General features: G+C 38.6%; 1 protein-coding gene across 4 annotated transcripts; it reads right to left on the bottom strand.

Moving 5' to 3' along the window:
- Positions 1-1,107: 1,107 nt before the first annotated feature.
- Positions 1,108-22,939, bottom strand: BRD8 (bromodomain containing 8). 4 transcript variants are annotated; one of them, XM_032209165.1, is made up of 22 exons: positions 22,831-22,939; positions 22,324-22,420; positions 19,487-19,556; positions 18,978-19,027; positions 18,012-18,134; positions 17,828-17,908; positions 16,991-17,055; positions 16,361-16,497; positions 15,881-16,096; positions 12,330-12,474; positions 11,586-11,795; positions 10,843-11,141; positions 9,905-10,369; positions 9,233-9,326; positions 9,081-9,127; positions 8,425-8,630; positions 7,993-8,085; positions 7,028-7,096; positions 6,629-6,806; positions 6,202-6,306; positions 5,890-5,934; positions 1,108-1,471 (listed from the first exon to the last, which is right to left on the bottom strand). In XM_032209165.1, exons 1-22 carry the CDS (start codon positions 22,847-22,849, stop codon positions 1,412-1,414), a joined length of 2,874 nt encoding a protein of 957 aa, XP_032065056.1. In that variant the 5' UTR covers positions 22,850-22,939; the 3' UTR covers positions 1,108-1,411. The 4 variants fall into 4 exon arrangements, with proteins under 4 accessions (XP_032065056.1, XP_032065057.1, XP_032065058.1 ...); XM_032209166.1 differs by having other exon boundaries at positions 10,079-10,369; XM_032209167.1 differs by lacking the exon at positions 11,586-11,795.
- Positions 22,940-23,000: the final 61 nt, after the last annotated feature.

The raw sequence follows: 23,000 nt of genomic DNA, 5'->3' as shown, positions 1-23,000 counted from the left end.
TGACAGACCCAGTTGTTGAAGGGAAACATTTATTTATATCCAGCCTTTATTATTTTCACAAATAACTGAAGGCGGCAAACATATCCAACACACCTTCCTCTTCCTATTTTCCCCGTAGCAACAACCCTCCATGGTGGGTTGGACTCAAAGAGGATGATTGGCCCAACTGGCTTTCATGGCTAAGGCAGGATTTAATTTCTTGCTTTTTAGCCTAGTGCCTTAACCACTAGACCAAACTGGCTCTATGCATACTTTAAATACCATATTGTTTGGACTATAAGACGCACCTAGCTTTTGCAGAGGAAAACAAGGGGGGGAAAAATCTGCCTCTGCCTCCTTGCAGCAAACAGCCTGGCCAGCTTCAGCACAAGCAGATGATTAACAGTTGGATCGGCTTCCCGGAATACTACTAGCTGTTCCAGGCTGAGGAGATTGCCGCTGCTCATCTCCATCTCCACATTCCCATTTTCGGCCTCTGGTGTCTGGTTTTTGGCCTGTTCCAGGTGGCAGGGATCACTGCGCCGCCATCCCAACCACCGGGTACAGACCGAAAATGGGGCACGTGGAGGCGGCGATAGCATTGGGCGGTGACACCGATATCTGCAGCCTGGAACAGCTGATCAGCGGTATTCTGGGAGGCCGATCCAACTGCCAATCAGCTGCTTGTGCTAAATCAAGCTGTGCTGAAGCTGACCAGGCTGTTTGCTGCAAGGAGGCTAATTGCTGAGAGGCAGAGGCTTAAGGATGGGGGCTGGTAGGTGTGCGGTGCTTCAGTAACATTCACTCTATAAGACGCACAGACACTTCCACCCACTTTTTTGGGGGGGAAGAAGTGTGTCTTATATACTGAAAAACAGGGTAATTTAGCATTTCCAAGTTTTTATGACAGAAGCTAAGTTGCTGCAATCACATCTTTTTTCTTCAATATAAAATGTGATTGATTTTGTGTTATTAGTTGTCTAGCACGAGGCATCATTATGAACTGCTGCTACAAGTAAAACAAGATGAAATTTAGAAACAAAAAATATTAGGGAAATGAATGCTTAATAAGAGGTTCTGGCCTGAAAGTAGTAAAATACAAAAATGAAAGTAGCCAGCATACCATGCTATACTTGATTCTCTACAATTTATTATACACATTTACAATCCACAAATACATAAAAAAATCTGTACACATCACATTACAATACATACTAGCCACCAGTTGCTAGCTAATCAGAACACTCACAGGACCTGATTACAACTGCCTTAGAACAGGCAGAGGACTGTTCTCCTGGGCCTGGGATTTCCCCAGTTACACATTCCAGGACAACACACACTGATACACATGTCCATCCAGAGCCGTGTCTCATTCACAACCAGGAAAATTCTCATTCAGATGCCAAAGCCTGGGATGTTTCCTGCTTTTGCGTCATTTCTTCATCTTCATGTCTGCTTCAATGGCACAACGACGCCCTCTAGTTCCCCCATCCTGTTCAAAGGGAGAGGGGAAAAAACTGTTACCAGAAAGACATGCAAAGGACAGAGAGGCTTGGCTGCTATCTGTGTTAGCAGGAAAGACTCAGCACCTAGTCTGACAATACTGCTTTCCTTCCTATAACACAGAGGATTCTTTTCTGGAATGGAATTGTGGGATTTCTGTGTCAGCTCAGGAGCAAATGGGGGAAATATCTATTGTGGCTTGTTTGGGGAGGCTTGGAAATTATACTTGTTATTTTTCTTACATTTGAACAATATATGCTCATTTCTGCAAGTGGACAGAAGGGATGTTGTCTAACATACCTGATCAACTGCTGCTCTTTACAGAAGATCTCTTCCAGATGCAATACCCTGGCACTATTTTCCCTAGCATCTCCTCACAGCGGCTCTCCATGAATGTAGGGCAGTCAGATAGCTTACTTCCATTTGCTGCCCTCTCCATCTGGCTGCCTGTCCTCATGTTTCTCTGTCTTAATAGATAAGTATTAGAAATGTCCTCAACCCTATTCTTTTGGCTGGATGATGAACCTGCCAAAATGTAGTTTTGGCATATTGAGAGACAATGATTGCCCTGATTACCCATGAAAGGAACAAACAAACCACTGTATTTTAGTTTTGTGATAGTTATATATACTATTCATCTCAGAAATTTGGTTCTCATGAGTCAGACTCTTGGAATTGAAAGGAGGCAGTGAAACCAATGTCTTATTTAGCACACAATTCAAATTAAAGTATCTATAACAGATAGCCAAGGTTTGCTGGAATACATCCAATAATGATTAGCCCACCATCACTTTTGCTAACTGTATGTCAAATTACTTTTACTGTTAGGAAGGTTTTTTTCTCTCAATTCAGTCAGAATCTGTGTTTAAGCCCATTATATTAAACATAATGTATTTTAATTTGGCTTCAGTGTAGCATGTTGTGAAAATCCAAAAAGTGGTGGTTAATTCAAAAATGTTTAGCTTTAGGAAAGTATCTAAACCAAGCTACTGTGTTGTTGAAGGACTGCAATGATGAAATACCAACTCTGAAAAAAAAAACTTAATGAAACCAGTAGTGGAGAGGAATAAAAAAGGAAGCAAATTAAAGAATATTTACCGGTTTTTCATCTTTAAAATATGGGAGGAATAGATCTATTCAATATATTCTCCTACACAACCAATAAATGTGTATGCCGTATATAACAACATTAAACATAAATGGCTGTAAAATTGATACATGATCTCAAAGCGACTTCAAATATCAATGATATATTCCAACTGTGGTTATGAAATTTTATCTATTATGCTCTGTTATTGCTTTTAGGCTTTGCTATGGTTACGTCATACTGTATTTTTACATAACTTATTTAAAGTTTAAGTTTTTCCAATGACACTATATTCTGAAGTTCTAAAACATTTAAACAAAGAAATATATTTCCACCTAATTATAACTGAAAAATCAGACAATTTGTAAAAATTAGTTCTCAACTATTCAGCTAGGCAAATATAGTTAGAAAACCACAATATGCAACGTAAAGGTCATTCAGCAAAACAGGTACATGCATATCATCTACATACATTACTTTTTTCTAGAGTGGATATAGCAAGGTACAATCCATAAAGCAAGGTTAGCAAAACATTGCAACAATATGCAATGTACATTGGAACAATGGATCCAAGAAAAACATACATAAGTTTCACAAGAAACAATGTTCTAATGGGAAGTAAGGCTCAAACAGACAGCAACTTACAATCAATCCGAAGGAACAATTATTAGGCGGAGAAACTGAAACTGAAGACGACAAACTACAACATAAAACCTTGGATCTTTTAACAAAGTCTGATTTTTAGAGCACAAGTAGGATTCTATTTCTCCTGATTTTTTTAAATAAAATATTTATTTAAATAAATTACCTTCATTTTCAAATGAACCATCATAGTCACATTTGAAAACATTTAAAAATACTATTGCATCATATGATTCTAGTATTTTCTTGCTAAGAATTGAATTAATGAGTTCTCTGTTTTATATTTAATTTGTTAACTGTTTGTTAACAAATACTTTTTTCTGCCATTCTCTTTTTAACAACAGCCCTATAGAGGAGTTAAGCTAAAATTTAATGATTGGTTTAAAATTGTCCAAAGCATTACAAATTAACTAGGGTTTGAACAGAAATCCTCCTGCTACTTATTCAACTAACAATACAACACTTATCCTCAATTCTTTAGAACTTTCTGAAAGATATACAGTGGGGCAAAAAAGTATTTAGTCAGCAACCAATTGTGCAAGTTCTCCCACTTAAAAAGATGAGAGAGGCCTGTAATTGACAACATAGGTAGACCTCAACTATGAGAGACAAAATGAGAAAACAAATCCAGACAATCACATTGCCTGATTTGGAAAGAATTTTTTTGCAAATTAAGGTGGAAAATAAGTATTTGGTCAATATCAAAAGTTCATCTCAATACTTTGTTATATATCCTTTGTTGGCAATGACAGAGGTCAAATGTTTTCTGTAAGTCGTCACAAGGTTGGCATACACTGTTGCTGGTATGTTGGCCCATTCCTCCATGCAGATCTCCTCTAGAGCAGTGATGTTTTGGGGCTGTCGCTAGGCAACATGGACTTTCAACTCCCTCCAAAGGTTTTCTATGGGGTTGAGATCTGGAGACTGGCTAGGCCACTCCAGTACCTTGAAATGCTTCTTACGAAGCCACTCCTTCGTTGCCCGGGCAGTGTGTTTGGGAACATTGTTATGCTGAAAGACTCAGTCAAGTTTCATCTTCAATGCCCTTGCTGATGGAAGGAGGTTTGCACTCAAAATCTCACGATACATGGCCCCATTCATTCTTTCCTGTACACGGATCAGTCGTCCTGGTCCCTTTGCAGAGAAAGAGCCCTAAAGCATGATGTTGCCACCCCCATGCTTCACAGTAGGTATGGTGTTCTTTGGATGCAACTCAGCATTCTCTCTCCTCCAAACACGTCGAGTTGCGTTTCTACCAAACAGTTCTACTTTGGTTTCATCTGACCATATGATATTCTCCCAATCCTCTTCTGGATCATCCAAATGCTATCTAGCAAACTAGATGGGCCCGGACATGTACTGGCTTAAGCAGGGGGACCCGTCTGGCACTGCAGGATCTGAGTTCCTGGCGGCATAGTGTGTTACTGATGGTAGCGTTTGTTACATTGGTCCCAGCTCTCTGCAGGTCATTCACTGGGTCCCCCCGTGTGGTTCTGGGATTTTTGCTCACCGTTCTTGTGATCATTTTGACCCCACAGGGTGAGATCTTGTGTGGAGCCCCAGATCGAGGGAGATTATCAGTGGTCTTGTATGTCTTCCATTTTCTAATTATTGCTCCCACAGTTGATTTCTTCACACCACGCTGCTTGCCTATTGAAGATTCAGTCTTCCCAGCCTGCTGCAGGTCTACAATTTTGTTTCTGGTGTCCTTCGACAGTTCTTTGGTCTTCACCATAGTGGAGTTTGGAGTGTGACTGTTTGAGGTTGTGGACAGATATCTTTTATACTGGTAACAAGTTCAAATAGGTGCCATTAATACAGGTAATGAGTGGAGGACAGAGGAGCCTCTTAAAGAAGAAGTTACAGGTCTGTGAGAGCCAGAAATCTTGCTTGTTTGTAGGTGACCAAATACTTATTTTCCACCATAATTTGCAAAAACATTCTTTCCAAATCAGACAATGTGATTGTCTGGATTTGTTTTCTCATTTTGTCTCTCATAGTTGAGGTCTACCTATGATGTCAATTACAGGCCTCTCTCATCTTTTTAAGTGGGAGAACTTGCACAATTGGTGGCTGACTAAATACTTTTTTGCCCCACTGTAACTGGCTATTTCTGGAATTCCCTGTCCAGAGAAAATCAGCTCTATCCAAACTTTAACAAGGTTTCTTTTTTTAATTAGATTCTATTTAAATTATTTATGTTCAAGGAGGATGAATAAGACTGGTATGATTCTGTATTTAAATATTTGTATTGATCTTTGCTGACTATCTAAATGTTTCGTTGCAGTTTTATTTTATTATTATCTCTCTAAAAACACCAAATATTCTGCAGGCAAGTATGGAAGAACGATGTAAAATGCTGCAAATCAAGATACTACTAAGTTACACTCATTTTATTTATTTTCAATAACCCAGTTTGCCTTTTCAAAATGCTGAAGACAATCTTACGAACTACCATATATAGTACAAAGCTATAAATGTAAAGCACAACAGGGCCTTCCACCCAAAAATGACAAGCCTCTATCTCTATTATACAATTAAAACATTTTAAAGCAGAACTGAGTGTTTCTTAGATTTCACTAACAAAAGATCTAGAATCTTCCTATCATTTTAGGAAGGCCTCTCTCATGTATTCAATATTCCCAATTTTATTGTAATTGTGATTGTTAGGTACTTACAAAGAGGGAAAGAAGGAATGCTGGGGAACCCATAGGGCCATTGTCCTATTAAGAAACAAACAAAGAGGTAAATGGATTTGACGAGAATGAATACAAAATATCTAAGCTCCTAATTGTAACTATAGTCACTGTTTCGTATATTTTATATGCAGACCCAGGAATCTCCAGTTCATAGGATACTATTAGGCAGGTAAGTCTTAACAATTTAAATATCAAAACACCAGGAGTTTTGTGGTTTCAAAAGCTGTTTAAATCCTCCCATGCCTGTGAGAATATTAAAAATCAAGATTCATTAGCTCTTATTGATCCTACCTTTTCCGAAGCATCTTGTTTCCGAGTAGAATCTCGTCCACGGAGACTTTTTGCACTGATCCCAGACTCATTCGTCTGCATGATCAACTGAGTGGCTAGAAATTGCTAAAAACAAAAACCATAACACAATATGCATTAGGATTCAGAATGAACAGAAAGTTTCATTCTTACCATCCTACCAAGATGATAAGAACAGCATCTTACCATCATAACATTGGAAACAATTAGGCTGTTTTAACCTTCTTTAATTCTTCTTGCTTGTTTTGAAATAATCAGGTATCAGTCTTGTAAGTTAACCTATTTTTCTATTCTATGCCAGAGAAACATTAATAATACCAAAAGAAGGAGCCCACTCCCCTAAACAGATTAACATCTCCCATGTCAAATCAGAATGTTATTCAACGAAGACATTACATTGTGCCTTTACCTGAATCTGCTCTAAGACATCTCGCTGCATTTCCACAGCCATGTGATAAACATCATGATCAGAGCTATTGTACATGACAGCATTTTGGAACATCAGCATAATATCTCGTTGGAACTCTGCTGTGGTTCTTATCAACCCATTCTCAATATTTTTCTTGATTGTTGACAAATCCATTGGCCTACAAAAGAATCAAACTTAAAATTAAATGCATTAAAAATGAAGCGCATTATGAGCGGGCTCCAAGCCTCAGAGGATCACTTAAATTAATTGTGCTGTCATGTTTTCCTCTGCTATTTTATTATTAGACTGAATAGGCCCCAGGCCAGATTATAAAAGCAGTAGCAGACCAAGGACTAGTGTTGATAGGTGGCTCAAAATCAATATGAAACAAATACTAACCTCTGTACAATACTATGGTAGCCTGGAGCAATATCATCAGTCACGGGCTGTAAGAAGACATTGGCATACCTGTTCAAAGAAGACATATTAGTCCTAAGAAATATTAGTCCTAAAATAGACATATTAGTCCTAAGCAATAAACATAATTCCCACTTATTTATTTATATTTCACCTTTGTTATCTTTACAAATAACTCAAGGAGGCAAACATATCCAGCACGCCTTCCTCCTCCTCCTCCTCCTCTTTTACCAACAAAAGCAACCCAGTGAAGTGAGTTGGGTAGAGAGAGTGATGGGCCCGGTCACCCAGTTGGATTTCATGGCCAATGGAAGAAGTTTGGAAAACTTTTCTAATATACTACCCATTTATTTGCTCAATATAAGGAAGAAAAAATGCAACTGAAAGCCTGGGACATGAATTCCAGAAAAAAACAGAAGTGTATATTTGCACCAGGTGTTATAATACAGTACAGCAAAGCTGTAATAAATACTAGCAAGCATGCAAAAGGCAAGCAGATGCAGCTCCAAGCAAAAAGATGCTAACCTCTATCACCAGATACACTGCTTTTGAAAGCTTCTGCCAAAATTAATTCATTTCACACATTTTCTAATGCAGCTCTATGTGCCTGATAAGGACTTTTTGGTAAAGAAGTTGTTAAAGTAAAAAATGGACTTCAGAGGCTGCCAGATTATGTGCTAAAGGCTCCATGAGTAAGTCTAGACTGTAAAGTTTTTTGAAAACATTTTAATAATAAAAATAAATTATCTCTCTCTCTCTCTCTATATATATATATATATATATATATAATATTTGATAGTTGCAAATAGGAAGCATGCAATTAAGAGGTTCTTTCCACTCCATCATCCTACACAACACAAGCTTTCTTTCAAGATAATGCTTGTTGTGACACAACATTCCTATTTCTGTTTTCCAGAACCGAGACAAGACCAAGGTTGCTGATTTACCTGTGATTAGCAGCTGCTCTCCAAACCAGCATAATAGCCTTCTTCCAGATTTTTTGTGCCTGAATAGCCTCCTGATCCTCACTGCAAACAGAGCTAGAACAAGACAGGAAAAGCCATTTGATAGAAAAGAATACAAGTACTTTACTTCCTGAAGTAAAACATATAAAGGATCTAGTAATGAACTCAGTGGTAATCCCCATCTCTTTTACATTTTCCTGCAAAAAGGATGGCTGCTCTCCTCGAAGCTGGAGTCTAACCATGAGGCTCCACCAGAAATCAGCAACTTATTAGACAGTGTTCTAAATTAGACAGGTTGCAATTAATACACACTACATACTATGGTACAAAGGGACAAAACTATATCTAGCTTTCAGACAGCTAGAGTTTGCTCTGGGGTATCTACTGAATAGCTGGAGATTGACTGATACTCACAACTGTGAGGAGGCAGGGCTGCTGGGAATGGAATCAGCCAGTGTGTGAGATTGCAAAGGTGCATTATGGATACTGAAGCCATCATCACTCTCACTCACAGGGGGCTCATTGTCCATTTCTGAGAGATATCCCTCACCCTGATCTTCCTCTTTGGGCTCCTCCAAACTGGCAGCCTCGCTGGCACCATCCTCCTCATCCTCTTCACCCTGAGCATCCCGAAATACAGGATTAAAAGTCTAGCATGTCAGCCCAGCCAAGATGCAACTGCCAACAACAGCACTTGCACCAGCCTCCAAAGATAATGGTTGCAGGGAAAGCAAAAGCTTCATGCAGAAACACCCCACACACACACACCCGTGTATGGCAGAACATGCCCAGAACATGCCAACAGCTTCCCCATCTAATCTGTACTGCCTGATTAGATGTTCAGATGGAGCTCTGCCTCACATATCTGAATATGGACCAAGGGCCTTTTCAAAACCAGGACCTTTTCAGCAATGGCATCATCATCAAGCAAAATCCAGCCATTCCTTTAGATTAACAGTAAATACTGCAGTTCTTTTCCCACAACCTATTTGCAGCTGCCCTTACCCACCACTAATCTCCCCCATCTACCCTGCTTTCATCTGCACCTTTGCAAAGAGTAAATAAAATACCTTCAGCTGGTTTTCAAAAAGAGCTTGCGCTTCATTTTTCATTGATTCTGACAAGAAAACAATAGGTGAAATGCTCATAATGTTAAAGGATATGCTCCATCAGATCCACATAAGTTGCCCTTCCTGCTTCCCAGTCTAGCCAATGCAGTTACCTGACAGTTCATATTTGTGGTGGACATCTGGCTGTGAGGAATCCTCACTTGCACTTGGAGCATGTGGAGAGGAAGTCTCCTCATCAGGGGGAAGCTAGAAAGAAAATAAGTTTTGTTGTGTAGGACAATGAAAGCAGGCCAGGAGGCTGAAGTGACAGAACCCCCAACTGGGTAGCCCCATGTATGCCTATCCAGACAGGGGACTTCTTGAAGACCTAACCAATGACCAGAGCTCTGGATGGGGTGTAATCTCAAGGGGAAGAAAGATAGTATATGATATTAGGAATTGCCTTCTAGTTGCTGAGAATCTTGGGCTTCATTTATGAAGCAGCGAGGGACATTTCTAGACCAGTGACTGCACAGGGACATTTGTACTGTCTTCAACCAAAGAAGAGAACTCAGTACAATTTTAAAAATACTGTAGCTGGGACATTGTGACTCCTAGATACTTCTGGTTAATAAACAATGATATATTATGTAAAATAATAACTGATCACAAATGTTGTATATTGGGGTTAACATTCAATATTGAATTTCAATGTCTTGGCACCAGAACAATACAGTGCCAAATTTAGCCAAAATGTTAAATGGAACCAAACCTAGTACATGGGCTACCCTTTCCATTTCTTACTTACAAATTCTAAATTACCCATAGCTTCTTTATTGATTTACCTCTGCTTTCACACTGCCATGATCCATGTCATCTTTTGTTGACTCTGCATCCATATCAGAGCCTGTCAAACCAACCATTGTTGTCTCTTCATCTTCAGATATATGGCCCCTCAATTCAGAAGCTTCACTTGTTCTAGCTGCTAGTACAGCGGCTTCTTCGGAGCCCAAACGTACCTGCCCTTGTTCAGCAGGCTCAGTTTTTATATCTGCTCCCAAATCTCCAAGGCTCATCAGATCTCGGATCCCTTTTGCTTCTAATTCCTCACAGTCTGGTCTTTCTTGCTTTATTGTTACTGTCATTTGGGGCATCTGGCTCTGCTTCTCGTGCTCCTGTTGGATTGGATGCTCCCGCTGGAGGGGATGCTCCCAAGGACTGGTCAGAGACTGAGGATCCTCAATTTCTTCACAGAAAGACAAGGCAGCCTCTACCGCTGCTACATCCAAGACTTCAGGATGATCATCCACCTTTTCAAACAAGAACATAAGAAGCAGAAATAGATCATTTGTGCAATAGAGAGGTAACTGGGACTACAGGGGTGAGGTTCCAACTGTTCTACATGACAGAATGCAGTGATAATATGGATGGAAACATTTTTTGCCACTTTCTCGCACATCAGTCATACTATTACAGATGGATAACTATGTAAACCAGTGGCTTTTGGATTGTGAAAGATTATAACAAACGCAAAGCTTCTATTGAAAGGAAATTATTTCCAATTTTGGCTGTGATTACTAAATCTGTGGGCCTCTATTTTTCATCAGTCAAAGAAACTTAATATATTTTGAGCTGAAACTATCAGTTCGGGTAGTTAAAACAATGAGGGAAAGTAAACCAGGCAAATGCCTTTTCAATGAAAGAAATTTATTATTATTTATTTGTCTTGTATGCCGCCCTTGTTAGAAACTAAGACTAAAAGCTCAGGCCTCTGGATAATTACCTTGTCCTCAATGATAGCTATGATGTCCCCAACAGTTTCAAAATCAAGTTCTTCCCCAGTGTAGGAAGGCTCCTCCCCTGTGTAGGAAACGGCAATATCCATCTTCTCAGCCAGATCCAGGTCTTCTTTGCTATCCATGTGGTCTTTGGAAGTCCCTACAGCACCAGATGCCCCAGAGGCTAGGCAGTCTTTCTTGATGGAATCAATGATCATGGAAATTTCACTGCTATCCATTGATACTGTCACAGTGTGAGGATCAGGCACTGCCTCCATGGAAACACAGGTGTTGGGCTGATTCACTGGACAAGAGTGACAAGTCAAGTGAAAGCCTGGCAGCTGCAGCAACCAGCAATGTGGGTCAGATCAAGGCATCAAAAAAGCATTCCACAGCCCTGCATTAAGGCACATGCAGGCTGGTACCACTTTCTCTCCCCTCCCCCAACAAGTTCTGAAATCAAAAGAGCTATTTCTTAGCATCAAAGCCTAATTCTAGTCCCACCGCAGTACTTTTACCATAACCCTTTCTTTCATCTGCTCTGACTGAAACTCACGAGAACTTTTCCTTAACAGCCTTGAACCAATCATTTGCTCTATAATTAGCATGATGATACTGAAGTCCAGCCATCTATCACTCTGCTATTAAAATTAGATGCCCACAGCCCACATTCATACAGCCCTTCCTCTAAATCAAGGGAAACAGTCTTCTGTTAGGTACTGAGTGGCATATGAGTGCAAGGACGCACCTGTCGCTACACTTTCTGGAGTTGCAGCAGATGGCACAGCAGGTGGCGCTTGTAGCGTGGGCACCATGACTATGGTGGCCTGAGACACGGACTCTATAGGGGGAGGCAGGAGTTTGGCTGGAGGTTCACTGGCAACAGCAGAAAAGGAAGCAAGCGATGTGGTGAATTGTGCTGGACCAGCTTCTAAAAGGCGGGAAAGAGTAGGAGCACCTAACAAAGTAGGAAGACAGGAAAGGCACATTAGGCCACAAGCAACAGCTACAAAGCAAGCAATTCCTGTACTTATCCCACAATAGCTCATGCCACAACACTAACATACAACAACACCTTTTACAAAATGGTTATAGGCAGCTACACTGGAAGTAACCTATTAGAATCCCAAAACATACACAAACAACATCGTAGCATGCTTTCAAGTAGGCATTAATACAATTTATGTATCACTGGAAAAATGCAATCCGTGTTTTGTATCAAAGAGTTCTATTTTATCAAATTGTAAAAAAAAATATTTAATTTATAAAGATATGCAGAATTCTCTCTCGCTCTCAAATTCTACATCATGCTGAAAGTATTCAAATTTACACAGCAGTAACAGAAGGATCAAGTATTACATAACATTCATAAAGCCTAGTTTAAAAATATTGCACTGTACAATTATCATGTTTTCCCAGAACCTAACTTTTGCAATGTTACATTCACAGGTTTTAAACAGTAGATAAAACAGTGTAAAACAACATGTCCTACCTGAAGCAGCAGGAGTCGCAGGAATAGTGGTAGAAGATGACTGCATTTCCCCACCATGTAATACTGGAAGAACCCCTCCCACTTCCAGGAGGAGACCAGAGCTGCTTGGATGACCAGCAACAACAGAGAGCTCACCCTCTGCCACCTGCCAAAACACATCATATTCTAAAGGTCAACACAGAGAAGATTTAACTTTCTGTAAAGTAACAAAGTCTCACCCAATATGTTGCACCACAATAAATCAAGGTTGAAGCTTTCTTGCCTTTTTGTAGGAATGAAGAAATGCAAATGATTTCGTTGCTGCGTGTAAAAGTTCACCAAGGAGAAAAAGGGGAAATTTTAAAAATGCAATATCTATCCCTATACTAAACAATGTTTTTATGTTGGGTTGGATTTAAATACAGTTCTTTAGAGTGAACACCAGAACAAAGGAATCTTAAATTCTCATGTTAAATGCAGGGAGACTGCACTGTCTCCATTTGCCTAACATTCTAACCTAAATTTGTAGAATACTACAATGGCTCCTGCCTCTAGTTATCATACCAGATTGAGGCTTACTATACTGTTCAAAAGTTCTTTCTGAATGATAATCAGCAATGGCTTTTTAATAACTGCATTAACTGGGAGGATAGGAACCAGAATACGCTGGAGGATGCATTCCTTGCTTACCAATAAACTAGAAAAATATGTCATGAAAACCAGCTCTAAATAGACTTATGTTGGATTCAAATTTTTGATAAAATACCAGGAAACAAAATTTGGCTACAAAATGGAACAAAGCTGAGAACATCTTTTTGGAAACCAGAGGGAGAACCTTTCCAAATAGGATGACACTCTCAGAAACAAAGAACAGGTTTCGTCAAAACACAAACACACACACACAAGAGGAAGAGATAAATTAACCATGGTGTAAACAGTGAAACAAACATAGGTATATATTATCTTCGTAAAAGTACAGTACCTCAATACAAAGGGTCAGCACCATCATCCAGTGCAACTTTCCTAATATGGCTCATTATACGTCTCTTTTTCTTGCATAATCTCCCACCCCAATAGAAGTTGGTTACAGCTACGCTATAACTACCTACCTGTATGTATGTATGTATGTATAATTACCATCTCATGGATTTGTGATTCATAGTTTCATCAAAACAAGAGAAAGCAGTTTTTTGAGCTCCATGAATGTTTCCACATTCAAGGATGTGTTCTAAATATATTAAGTCTAATGCAATCTAATGCAAACTTTAAGCAGCAAAAATGAAGTAAGGTTTCATGCATACTGCACTTTACATTTGTCCTATAATAGTTTAAGAGACACCATTTAAAGGAATCTATAAACTACTAAAACTCTGTGGGTAACCTATAATTGTAAAAAATGTTGCATCGTAGGGCAACAATTTTTGAACCATGGTATCTCAAATGACCTAACTTACAGAATGTGTCCAAAATTCGTAATCCAGAACGCCCATGGAATTGAACCTGGCAAATTTTATTAAAATTATGACATAATTCAAACTATAAAAAATGTTATGATAGTTTATATTGTTATAAAATATTTTATTGTCAACTGTGGTCAACTCCTGATTCTTGACTGTGCTATACAGTTCAGTGTGGCCTATTTTCATCTCTGAATATCTCCCTGAATTTTTAAGAACTTTTCCAGTGAAGGCATTGCATTAGAAGCTCTGCCATTGTTCAAGGCATTGAGGAATCTGGTGAGGAAATATCTCTGAAACCAGGGCCTAATGGGTCATGGGTTTTCAAGTCACACATAGCACAGGCAAATTTTCTTTCACTCTATGAAAGAAAAGGTTAGTCCTGCCACCTCTTTCATAGTTTTAATATTTGCAGAATTCATTTAAGATATTCTTTATTTTACCTAGATTGAATACATTTGTAACACACAGGAAGTCATGAGTATTCATTCAGCAACCGTTTGAAGATATAATGGTGCTGAATGAATGGTTGTGACCAATTCCAGCCATCCCAGAACCTATGCACTCAAGTGATCGCTATGTAGGCGCTTAGCAACTGATCTGCACTTGTGAATGGTTGCAGTACCCCATTATCATGAAATTGGCATTTGAAACCTGTCTTCCTGGTTTCCCCAAAAAGTGAATGGGGAAGCCAGCAGGGAAAGTCAATGGGATAAGTCTTCCATACCCATGCACCCATCCCTAGCCCCTCTGTGTTTGTGCCATGTTTGCCACTCATCCACGCCCATGTACCCTCCCTGAGCATCACACACTTCCCACACCACTTGCACACCCCACCACTCTCCCTGAACAATGATACACCCCTCATAGACCACATTGTGCTCCCCCCCCCCCAACAGCAGCCACTTACCTGCCTGCCAGCCTGCTTGTGAGCTGCCTGAGACTTAACTTCTTGCTGGCTTCCCCACTAACTTGCTTATGGGAAGTCAGCAGGAAGTTGCCTCTCCTAACAACTGTGGGATTTGGTTAACAATGGCAAACAGTACAGCACAGTTTGTTGTAAGTGATATGGTCATGCTATATAATTTCATTGCTTAGTGACAGAAATTTCAGGCCCAGTTGCTGTCTTAAGTCAAGAACTATCTGTACAGCTACTCCTTGACTTAGGATTGGTTGCTTAATGACCATTTGAACTTAAAAAAAGTACTTATGATCCATCCTCAAAACTGCCGTACACTCTGTGGTCATGTGATTGCATTTCTGGCACTTGGCAGCTGGCTTACATCCATGGCTGGTTGAAACATCCCATGGTTCCGTGATCACAATTTGTGACGCTTTTGGCCAATTTCTGGCAGGTTTTGTCAGTTTTGCTTAACAATCATGATTCATTTCACAACCATGTGATTCATTTCACAACTAGTCACTCACTTCACAACTGTTATAAAAATGATCATAAAATCAAGTCCAGTCACCTGGTGCCTCAACTTACAACTGAAATTTTGGGACTCACTATGGTCATAACTCAAGGACTATCTATAACTAAAAGTAACCTGATCCTGAAACATTATTAAAGTAGAGTAATGAGTGAAGCATAACCATTATTAATAAATATTAACCTTACTAAAAGAAAAAACTGTAGGAACAGCAGCCTTCCCCAAATCTGATTTTTTGGAATTGGAACTTACAACTATCACAACTAAAGCCCATATTGTCTATGAATTCTGGTGCCAATATGCCCCGAACATGCCAGACTGTGGAAGGCTGATGATCAGATTGGGGACAGTTTTCTCAAATGTGTTGTCCACATGTGCCAAAGTATATTTGACTATACATATTCCTCAACCTGCAAGCACAATAGGGATCAAAAAATTTACTGTTAAACTTTGCTTAAGTGAGGCATCACACGGCTACACCCAATTTTACCACCTTTTTGCCACGGCTGTTAAGCATGCTTCATTGCACTATGGAAAAAGTATTATCTTGATGCCGTGCATCACTTTCACTCCTAAAATCTATCCAAACTATTCCATTTGAAAAGCTTTGTGCCTTTTCTGGTGAAAGTCAGTCACAGAGATTCCCCCAGATTTTTAAACATGTAAGGAGGGGACTCCATACCAGCCTGGGGCTTGTGGGCAGGAGGCTGCCTTTCTTCAGCAGCTCTGAAAGCAGAGGAGAAGGAGGCGGAGTCGCTTTCTGTCCTAGCATCTTTTTCTGGGTTGAATCATCTGTGACTGGGGTCAAGGGGGCATCCAGGGAGGTGGAGCCCATGGGGGTGTCAGGGATCCCAATGAAGGAAGCAACTGGGGTGCTGGGCAATGTCCCTGGAGTTACCTGAGGAAGAGAAAAACCACACTGTTCAAAGCCACATCCTCACCATCTTGACATGTCCCTGTGACTCCTCCCAACAGGGCCAATGGCACAGCCTATGCCAAGCAGCTCCTCCATCACACTAGCTTCCCTTGTCATTCATGTATCTCTACCTGTTTTTCCCTGTATTAGTACTGTCACCAAAATGTGCCTGTAAAGCAGGAAGTCTGTGAGAGCTGTGGAAAGCTCTGTACAGCCTAATGGCTTCATGTTCCTGCCAGATCTTACCCCTGGACTTGTCTCTTCCACACTGGGTTGAGACAAGTCTCCCAGAGCATACTCTGCTCCTGGTGATGTTGACCCTGCTGGAGAACGGACCATCATTCCCGGCATCCTCCTTGATGGATTTTTAACTGCTTGACGAGCTAGAGAAACAAAGGCAGAAAATTACATTCTAGTTCACATTATTCAGATCAATTAAGAATTGTCAACACAAAATGTGGTCCATTTTTTCACCCCCAAGTCAGTCCAAAACGTATCCTCCTATATTTTTCTCACATGCTTTTTATGAATACGGAACAGGAAAAATGTTCATTACTAGTTCTCTGATAATTTCTTGCTTATGTCCATATTGGACAGGGTTTCTTTTTCATTTCTTCTATGCTACTTTTTGGTACAGGATCATTACAGCAATCTATTGTGCCTTGAGTCCTAAGTCCAGCCTTAAAGACAGTATTGTAAAGAGAAGTCTATGAAATGCTCATCCTTTCCAGAGGAAATTTGAAGAGAAAATTGGGATCACCAAATAATTTTGCAGGTCTTAGTTTTTCAAACTGCATTTTACTACTTTTAATTCCTGTCTAAGAAGTTTAATTGTGAGGATCTTGGCTCAACTAAAAATCCAAAATTCCAACTAACCTTGATAAGCAGCATCAGTAGCTTTTCTCTTCACTTCAGCCTCCTCTTCTTCTATTCTTTTTTTCCTGAAAAAATGCAGATCACACATAGTTATGGAAGCAAAACCGGATACTTACCACTCGTATAACTAGTCCTCACTTAACAACAGTAATTGGGAACAGAATTTCTGTCACCAAGCAAGCTGGCTGTAAAGCACAATGTCAAGTGACTGTGCTGTTTAGTAACAGCACTTCTGATTGCTGTCATTAAATGAATCCCACATGGATGCCATTTATGACCTTCTGCCAGTTGACTTTATTTATCAGAAATCGGCGGTGATAGTCATGAATTTATAATATAACCAATAACAAGACCGGATGCTGCAATGTCATAATTGTGAAACAATTGCTAAGCACCCAGATCATGATCATGTGACTGTGGGGATACCTTCATTCAGCACCACTGTAACTTTGAAACAAAGTTGCTGAACAAATGGTCATTAAACAAGAACTACCTGTATATAACACAAACATGGGATAAAAACAGTGAGAAACTCTTCATTTTAAAATCCCTGAAAACAATTTTTAACCAAAATTTAAAAGATGTCAGCTACAGATAGCAGAACCTGTAGGCAATTCATCAAAATTCTACTACAAAGGGCAAATAGCCTGGCAAGGCATGACATGAACACTACGATAGAAGCATAAGAATACATTGCTTATATCAGTAATTTTAACGTATATTTTAAAAAACTTAATTTTTGAGGTTCATTTAAAAGTTCGCTTGATCCTAGACATGGAGTTTGAGAGTAGAAAAGTTGGGGAAAATGTGACAGAACAGAGAAATAAGATAACCCACATCACAATGTCATTGCAAATTTCCTCTAGCCTGTGATCCATATGTCCTGCCTGGATCAGTTCTGCATCTCTCTTTAGCTGCCTGTAAAGAAAATACAGGATGTACAATTAATTTCATTAATTATTAGCCATCGTTCTTGAAGAAAACACAGGTATCATTGACATCTCAAAAATCTGAGACCTACCTGTACTTTTCCTGGGTCTCCTTAATCAGCTTCTTAAGCTCCTCCACTCGTTCTGCTGTCAGTTTTCTCACAATAACATCTTCTATAGTTTCTACAACTTCTCCTTTCTCACCACGCTTTCTTCTACACACAAAATATCAAAAGGGAAGGGAAGAAGACTCTAGGGACCAGTAACAGAAATCCAACCCCTGCAGATGAAGCACCCTGCATTCACATACATCCAATCTTTCTGTACCTCCTTACCCCAATTACTTATTACTTACTGCTTTTGGTCTTTTGTAAAGCATTACAAAAACTATTGTAAAATTTAAGATTACACTAAAGTAATCTTAAACAAGTACCTATTGGCATGAAAGTTTGTGATCAGAATTAGCTATTTCTGCAGTACTATGTGAACAATTTAATGAGTGTGTCACTTCAAATCTATTTTAATTAGATTCTGGTTAAACAAACATCACAAAATACAGTATATTTTGCTGTATTTTTAATGAAAACATTATTGGAAAAAGTATGAGAAAAATATTCTGAAAAGATCAATAACTAAATAAAAAGCAGAATGCATTCCTGAGTTGTGATTATTTACTCTATTCTTACTTTTAGCCACCAAATCTACAATGTAAATGGGAAGCTGGGATTCAGGTTATTTGAATACCAGCAATATCTTCTATTTGAATGTACCCAAACTATCACAGTTGTGGTAATCCTTTAATAATCAGTGTCTGGGAGCAGTTTCAACTGCTCTGGTAAATTCACTCTGCTGTCATGCTCTTCAGAGTTCAAAGGCTGAACACCATGTTAATAGAGATGAACCAGCTTCAAAAATAATTTAGAAGTGCTTTGCACCCAACATTTTCCAGGCTTCCATGGAAGCCTGCCAGCAGTCAGGCTACTTTAACAAATAACAAGGTCATACTGTGTCCAACTTCTAATCTTCCCGATAAGAAATGGTTCAGCATTTAAACTCACTTTGGAGTCTCTGTTGTCTCCAGGAGCTCAGAATATTGTGATGCACAGTGCTAGAAAAAAGAAAATATATACATTTTTTTTAGAAATCAGTCACTATAAACAACCATCAAAAATAATATTTCAACAATGTATAATATAAAACACATTTTCCACATTATAAAGATATTTTTTAAAGTTGTGGAAGAGGACATACTTTCCTGATAAACTATATGGAACTTTCTTTATGTGCAGCAACCAGGCAGAGATGTTGACCGCAGCACTGGCACCATTAGAGCTATCTCCAGAGACACTCTAAAATAGTGGTCTATTAATGAAAATTAATGCAATGTCAAGGGTTTTTTTCTCTTTCTTTTTTTGCAATGTGAATGTCCTGTGGAGCAAAGCTCCAAACAGTTTAATCCATGATTTTTATTTCCTAGATGTTCACAATAACTCTCTTGAGCAGATATTCCCCAATAGTAAAACAAAAGGCCATTATTATGCACAAATGTAGCATTTAATCTTCTTACCTTCTGAGAAAACCAATCTGGTGGACGGCCTTGTTCTGCAAAGGGTTTAATAGCTCGGCTGACAGATACCCTACAGATAAGATGGATTCAAGATTTTTTTTCTCTTTCTCTGTACATCAGAGATGATACATTTTTACTAGAGTGGGAAAAATACTATAAAATACACTTTAAAATTCATTTTGGTTTGTATTCCATTCATAGAGATCTAAGGTCAGATATCTATTCATATTTGAAACTCATTGGATGACATTGGTCAATTATACTCCATTAATCTGATCTACAGTATCTCAGTGTTGATACCTGGATAATTAGAAAAGAAAACCACTATGAGCAATTTGATTCGTTAGGAATAAAAGGGGCTGTAAATGTAAACAATAATAATTATTTCCTACTGCTCTTTTCTATTATACAAGTCCAATTTGAATAAAAATACATCATTCTGTTTTCAAATATAAATTACATGAATTTTAATTAATTCCAGACTTTTGGTTGACATCGCAGCAAGAACACCTGGAAAATAGCAGCACTCTGCTAGGCTCTGTGAAATGCAGCCGGCAACTGCTTGCTGGGAGACTCTATGCAATTTCCTCGCTCATGCAAAGAAAGCTCTCCTGAACAGCAGCAGAGAAATAGCGACAAAGAACTATAAGAAGTTGATGGGAATATTTAAAGATAAAGATGAGAAAGTTGAGGACACTCAACAAATGGTGGGAAAAGATGAATACGATACACAGAAAACAGCTGAGAAATTAGGAGTGGTGCAAAATAAACCACAAAAAGATAAAAATAAATTAAAAGCAGAGAAAAATACTGAAAGGACAACAATAACGAATACTAGAAATCAAATAGGCAATCCATTAAGTGCTTATAATATAATAGAGGGAAAAAGGAGGAGCTCACAAAAACAAAAAAAGGGTTATGGATGGATATTCAAAAGACACAGCAGAAGGAGATAAATGATAAGAGGGAATAATCAGTTTGCGTAAAAAGGAAGACATATAGAATTCGAAGAGAGAAATATAAAATAATCACCAAAAAATCAATAAATGATTAAATTCTAGAAAGACTGAGAGATGATGGATAGAGAAACAATATTTTGTAAGGTAGTAATATTGAAAAACAATAGAAATAAGTAGAAAGTTTGAATTGGGAAAATAGTAGTTAGTGTGTGTGTGTGTGTGTATGAATTTATTATACAGATATAATAAGATTAGGAGATGGAAGACTAGGACTAGGTATATTTTAAAGTATTATGATTAACAGGATAGAAAAAATATATTGGAAAATATAGCCTATAAGGACTATAAATCCAGGGGACTTAAGAGATATAAATTTGGGACTGATTAGATCTTACGGATAATTGGTTTTAATGGTGTTTATAGAAAGTTGAGATATTGAAAATGTGATGGAACACTGAGTGACATTATAATATCAAAATGTTAGGAATTCATAAGTATATAAAAGAATATATTACAATTATAATGAGCACCTTAAGGTTAGAAGTTGAAAGATAAAAAATTTATATATGTAATTGTATTATTACTGTGAACACCGTTTGAAACATGTTAACCCAGTCATTACACGGTCCCCCCAAAAATGTTGGTTGTTAAAGAAAAACTGCAAATAAAACTTATACACACACACACACAAACACACACAATTTTAATTAATTCCTCTTCAGATTTGTGTCTCATTCCAGAAGTAGAAATCCAGTAAGACTAAGATAAGAGTACCAAGTTATATAATCTCTAGCGCGTTTCAACAGTCAAACAAAAAACTATGGTTATGTGCTTTTTCCCTCCAATCTGTGCTTCTGAATATAATCAGAAGTGCTTAATCACTTTTCAACTAAAATTTGAGGCTGGAAAGTAGTACATGATCTGTTGATCTGGCTATTTGCACTAATAAATAATCTCACTTTTCATTAACAGTACTAGGGGGGGATTGCAGGTTTTGCATCAGACCAAAGCAACCAAATAATCTCCATCATAGAGTTTGCAGAAAAAATGGGAATGTTTATTGCAAATTATTTTAGGAACCTCTGAAGTATGAGAGTTGAAAATAACAGATATTTCTCATTTCGTTTTCATCAAAATATCTATCACTAATATTGAGTTACACTTTAAAATAATTTAATAGAAAGGGTATTGTAACATGGCTTACTATAAAGTTACTGTAGTTAGTTCTTTTGTTAATATTAGGGATACTGTAAACTGGTACATAGCGGTTCAAATTAAATTATTTTTTTATTCCAGTGATGGTACTACAGGTGGTCCTTGACTTACAACCATTCATTTAGTGACTATTCAAAGTCATAACAGCACTGAAAAAAGATCTATTACGATTTTTCACACTTACAACTGTTGCAGCATTTCCATGATCTTGTGATAAAAATTCAGGCACTTGGCAACTGTTCCAGGGTCATGCAGTCACCTTCTGTAACCTTCCTATTTGGTTTCCGACAAACGAAGTCAATGAGGGAACCTAGACTCACCTAACGACTGCATGATTCACTTAATAACTGGAGTGATTTGCAAATTTAACAACTGTGGTAAAAAAAGATTACAAAATGGGGCAAAATTAATTTAGCAACTGCCTTACTTAACAACAGAAATTTTGGCCTCAATTGTGGTCATAGGTCAAAGATTACCTATACTCTCAAATGTTAAAATCACTAACAGCTTTCGTACTTATTTCGTATTTAGAACAAGAAGGTTCGCAAATCGCTGTCTGATTCTGCACCATTGAAGAACATGCACTACATGCTATTTTAAGCCATTAATATTGAATACAACTTGGCAGCAAATGTTCGAATCCATTAACAGTATTTTTCTCACCAGTTCTGGTCCCCACTTCGCATGACAGAAGAAGCCAAGCACAGCTTCTCTCGAATAGACCACGGTTCTGTGGGCCCGGCATTCATCAACTTGTGTTCTAGTAGCGGGGGAAAAAATCATAATATTGCTGTAGGATGAGGCAAATTCTACATTCCTGATCTACCTGAAGAAAAAACCCAGATACAATTATCTGGGAAACTCTGGGAATAGGAGAAGGAAAGAGTATTAAATATGTTCGACACGTTACTTATAACAAAATAGTAAAGGCGAAATTAAATTTAAAAAAAACATTATTTCGCAAACAAATGGTCCCTAGAAGGCAAAAAAAGGTGGTTAAAGGCAAACTCCCTGCGTGCAATTGACAGATATGCAGGATGAAGCTTGGCTGTACACAGCTGCGCCAGATGCCCCGCTGCTCCTCAGAAATGTAAGGCAAGGGACATCCCAAGATATAAAAAGGAGGCCCTGATACTTTTGCCCTTAGCCAGAAAAAAGATCGTTACTCACTACCCGCTCCGGCCGCCATTTTCGCGAAAGGACGACAGATTCCGAACCTCGCCACACACCGAGTCCCCAACGTTAGGTCTCGGCTCAGAGCGGTAGGCGGTCCGTTCTATTCAAGGCCTCCTCCTATTGGTTGATTGCGGAGGGGAAAAATGGTGGCCGGAAACAACGGG

Source organism: Thamnophis elegans, chromosome 2 (assembly GCF_009769535.1).
Source record: "Thamnophis elegans isolate rThaEle1 chromosome 2, rThaEle1.pri, whole genome shotgun sequence".
Lineage (NCBI taxonomy): Eukaryota > Metazoa > Chordata > Lepidosauria > Squamata > Colubridae > Thamnophis > Thamnophis elegans.
Note: the sequence above shows the minus strand (reverse complement) of the source record. Positions and strands in the feature narration are given on the sequence as shown.

Coding starts and splice junctions, on each gene's coding strand:
- BRD8 (XM_032209165.1), bottom strand. Junction 12,475..15,880: donor TGCCCACAAGCCCCAGGCTG/GTATGGAGTCCC, acceptor GTGTTTTGGCAG/GTGGCAGAGGGTGAGCTCTC. Junction 5,935..6,201: donor AACAAGATGCTTCGGAAAAG/GTAGGATCAATA, acceptor GTTTCTTAATAG/GACAATGGCCCTATGGGTTC.